This window comes from Chinchilla lanigera, unplaced genomic scaffold (genome assembly GCF_000276665.1).
Source record: "Chinchilla lanigera isolate Chin_1 unplaced genomic scaffold, ChiLan1.0 scaffold00042, whole genome shotgun sequence".
NCBI lineage: Eukaryota > Metazoa > Chordata > Mammalia > Rodentia > Chinchillidae > Chinchilla > Chinchilla lanigera.
The window spans coordinates 8,082,131-8,086,555 of record NW_004955443.1 but is presented as its reverse complement, the minus strand read 5'-3'; the positions used below and the strand labels follow the sequence as shown (position 1 = coordinate 8,086,555).

General features: G+C 42.6%; 1 protein-coding gene across 1 annotated transcript in view; it reads left to right on the top strand.

Moving 5' to 3' along the window:
• Wdr19 (WD repeat domain 19) overlaps nucleotides 1–4,425 on the top strand; it is a 69,072-nt gene that overhangs the window by 36,363 nt on the left and 28,284 nt on the right. The window contains exon 21 of the mRNA XM_005391986.2: nucleotides 3,601–3,658. Within this exon, the coding sequence (XP_005392043.1) occupies nucleotides 3,601–3,658 (58 nt within the window). The remainder of the gene's footprint in view (nucleotides 1–3,600; nucleotides 3,659–4,425) is intronic.

The window sequence follows — 4,425 nt, the reverse complement described above, 5'->3', positions numbered from 1 at the left end:
GGAAAGCCAAGAGCAAGGCACCGGCATCTACCCAGTGCTTGTTGCTGGGCTCCTTCAAGCCCTGTTAGCGTGGCCCTGGTGACTCAAGCACCTCTTGAAGCCCCGCCTGCCAGTGCCGTCACAGTGGCAGTGAGTCTCAGCACGTGTACACGGGGCACACATTCAGCCCAGGGCACCCTGAATCTAGTTTGCCTCGATTTACAAACTTTTTTTTTCTTTTTTGAATTGACCTACATGTAGATAAAAATTAGTGTTAAAAGTCAAGACAGAAGCTTTATACGGGAGGACATCAGTGTTGGAGTAATAGTCCTTTCGGGTACGTGAATAGGCTTCCCAAGTATCTCCTGCCTTTAGAAATTCCACAGTCTATTCTGAGAATTTCAGAATTTTCTACTACTCTTAATTCCTTGGCCATATTTATTTTCAGTGGTCTTAATCAATGGAAGATTTATTTCACTGCTGCACAAAAATGTAACTTAGAGGCATTTAGCATCCAATTTTAAGTTAACATTCAGCTATGGTTATTCCTACTAATGCAAATAGCTGCAGAGGCTATAAATAAAAAATTTCTGTAAATGAAAAGTTTTTTCACAAAAATAAGTTCATAGATGTATGCACAGTGGCAACATCACAACTGAACGGTTTATCTTGACATTTATGATAAGATGCATTCAATTTTCAATAGTATCAAAGTGTGGGAAAAATACTCTGAAGAAACATAAAATATGATTTAACATTTTAAAAATACATTTTATATAGTTTTACTTTATTTTCCTACAGACTTTGGATTCATTGAAAACACTGACACACAAATTTTAGTTGTAGACATTATTTTATCAAAAAAATCCTCTCATTTCCAATCAGCATACCTGACTAGAAATTTTCTATTCTATAGATAAAAAAACTTTGGAGATGTTATTTCTCCTTAATCAATCTTAAGTTTGATGCACAAGTTAAATCCAGGGCCGGGGAGCGGGTAGTTCAGTATATAGCATGTAATTATCATATGCAAGGCCCTGGGTTCAATCCCTAGCGCCAGAAAGAAAAATAAAACCCATCTACCAGAGTGGACATGCTGAAGTCTTCTTACACAAGACAGACAGCCCCAGGGCCTGGCCCTCCCCCTCCATCCTGAGGGTGACTACATCTCAGAGTATGAAACTTCTGCGCTGAAGAGAAAAACAAATGACTCACTATGTCCTGCTGGAGCACACACACCCCAGAATCCCTCAGACAGTTCAGAAGACTGATTTTTACTTCTTTCAGGGAAACTGAAGCTTCGGTAGTGATGTCTCTGTCCATCTCCGTGTGGTGCACAGAAAGCCTTCTCATGTGTGGTTGGTGTCTGCACTTCTGGGGCTGCAGGTGCTTTGACCCCTTCAACTTGACACTTGATGACGTACTCACTGAGTACCCAGGGTCCATGTGTGGCCCCTTCCACCCAGATCCAACACACCCGGCCCCGCAGTCAGAAGAGCTTCCATGGCCGTGACTGGCCTGAGTGTCCCTCCTCACCGTCCATTTCACTGCCAAGACCTCGAGCAGGTCAAGTCTGGAGATCTGGCTCTCCAGGGTGAGCTCAGACTAATGAGCCAGGTCACATGAGAATTCCAGTGTGAAATAATAACACAGCAAAATAGCATAATAAGATGAGAATTTCAAAATCTCAATGGAGCACCTCCTAATTGAGCAGGCTCCTGAGGGAGGGACTGTCAGGAGCCATCCCTAGGTGGGCTGATGTAATTGGGCCCAAATTAGAAATTCCGGCTGGGGAATACTGCTGATGGTGACAGAAGACGGCTCTCAATCCGAGAGACAGTTTGTCTGCAAAACCTTGCTCGTACATCAGTGGATGCGGAAACTGAGTGCGGCTGAGAGAGGCCGGGGGACTTGGATAAGCTGATAGTGCGGAGCTGGGGTAAATCTCCAAGACTGCCATTTCCAGAGCTGATTAATTATAGTGGAGGAGATGGTTTCTCACAGGAAGATAGGTCTCAATAAAGAATCTTACGTCACTGACCTAAATACTGAAAACATATTGAGAGAATATGTCCCATAGATATGCAGATCTGTGTCCATACTGCTCGTGGAAACAGACCACTAGTAATTATTAAGTGGTTCTAATCTGGAATAGGCCCAAAGGCCATGTTGAACACCAGCCTGTGGCACTATTGCGAGGTGCCGGAACTTGTAGGAGGTGGAGGCTAGTGCGAGGAAGTGAGGTCACCAGGGTGTGCCCTTGAATGGGGTCTTGGGATGTTAGGACCCAGGCTCCTTCTTTACTTCCTGGCTGTCATGAGGTGAGCAGCTCTGCCCTACCATGCTGTTCTGCCTCACCACAGACCCAAAGCAGTAAAGCCAAGCAACCATGGACTGAAGCCTCTGAAACCATGAACCCAAATAAACCTTTCCTCCTTTAAGTAGCACTGGAAAGCCGACTCTGTTCTATTATGTGTTACACTTGTGATCAGGGCAAGAACTAGAGTTATCAATACTGTGAACCTGGTTTGCTCCTCCATTTCTACCTTGAATAAACGGATAGCAGCCTATATTTCCTCAGTACATATTCTTCTTCTTCCTCCTCTCCTTCTAGTTTTTATGAGATAACATCTCACTGTATATGTCAAAATTTACAGTGAATGTTTACGTTTTTGAGAAATGTTACTACAGGGAAAGACATTTGCCATTTGTCTTCCTCAGAATATTCCCTCTCACTTCAGACACACCCGTCCCACCGTTCTTGCCACTTTCTGAAGCAGTTCTGCAAATTCTCTTTCCTGAGTATCTTTAATTGCACTATCGTGGTTCAGCGTCCTGAGTCAGGCCAAAGCATTTACTTTTCACGGTCGTTTTGACTTTGGGAAGAGCAGCAGTTGCGTGGTGCAAATCTGGTTAAAAAAAAAGGGTGGATGAGGACACGCTGTAATGTTTTTCTGAACCTGCCTTTCCACTGGATGACACTGGGCAGCTGCACTCACCACATTTTTGATCGTGTCCTAAAGATGCTCACAGAAGAGGACTGTCAGACCTGCTTCAGACTGGCAAGAGTGATGGGTGTTCTAGCCAAGGGGGAGAACTGACGGGATGCGTGGCAAGGGGCCTTCTACTGTAATAAATGTTCTTGTTTAAACATTCACCATGTAGTTGGACCCATTCTTACATTCCAGGCTCCCCTCGAAGTCTTGACCCTCCTACCTCAGCTTCCCCGAGTACTGGAATTACGGGTGTGCACCACCACACCCAGCGACGTAGCTTCTTACAAACACTGGCCCTGTGGGGCATAGAGGTTGGTTTTTACGGTCACATGATTGCCACTTAGTGCTCCAAAGGAAGCAAAGAATTAAAGTGTTCTGTAAAGTTTGTTGTGGTTCCCTCACAATGCCTCACATATCACAAGCAGGTACTTTATAGAGCAGTACGCTCCAGCTTAATACTCTTACAGTGGGAAAATGATGCGTTGCACTGTGTAAGAATGCTTGGTCTAGGTTGTGCTCACACCCTCTGTGAGCTTCAGCAACTGTGTGACGAAGATTACCTTTTAAGTTTTGTGTATGTGTATACTTAAATATGGATTAAAATTCACTCTGATTTTTCTTTCAGGGGAGATTATGCAAATGCTTTGGCTCATTATGAGAAAGGAATAACAGGTGATAACAAGGTAACCTTAAATAAAGATGAAATATGCATAATTACCCCCAGGTTTGCCTTCAGTTTTATTGTAAAAATTCTGGCCTTAATTTTCATTTTATTTATTTAATAACTGGTACATGAGCCTGTTTCTCAGCTTATTGGCAGTTTGGCAAGAGTATAGTTAAGTTTTCTTCCTAGTACTGGGAATCAAACCCAGGAGTTTTGCACTGATCTGCATCTCCAGCCCTTTTCTTTTTTTTTTGAAATAGGGTCTTGTGAAGTTGCTTAATTGCCCAGAGTGACTCACACTTGCAATCCTCCTGTCTCAGCCCCTCGTTAAATCATTTTAAAATACTTTAAACTCCCACAAACCAAAGATGACAATATTTTATCCATCTGGCAATGATAAATTCTTCCTTCCATCCTCAATATAAGCTGCTGGTTAAGATTAAAAGTAATAATGTCCCTTCCCACTTAGAGACCTGTGTAATTCAGGAGAGAATGGTATACCTGAACAAGGAGACCTTGTATATCCCTAGAAGATTAAACAGATTTGTATATATTAACTTGGAAAGGTCACAGGAAAAAGAATACTACTCTGTACACAGATGATACCAAGTTGATCTTTGCTTAATAATAGAAAGGGATGATTTCATTTTTGGTAAAAGTCCAAATACATAATATTTGTCACAAGCCAACTACAATTTTCTGAAGGTTTTTACTCTCTTAAGAAGCTTCAGTAACCACTTTGAAAATTAGTTCCAGGGGCTGGGGATTTAGCTCAGCGGCAAAAGC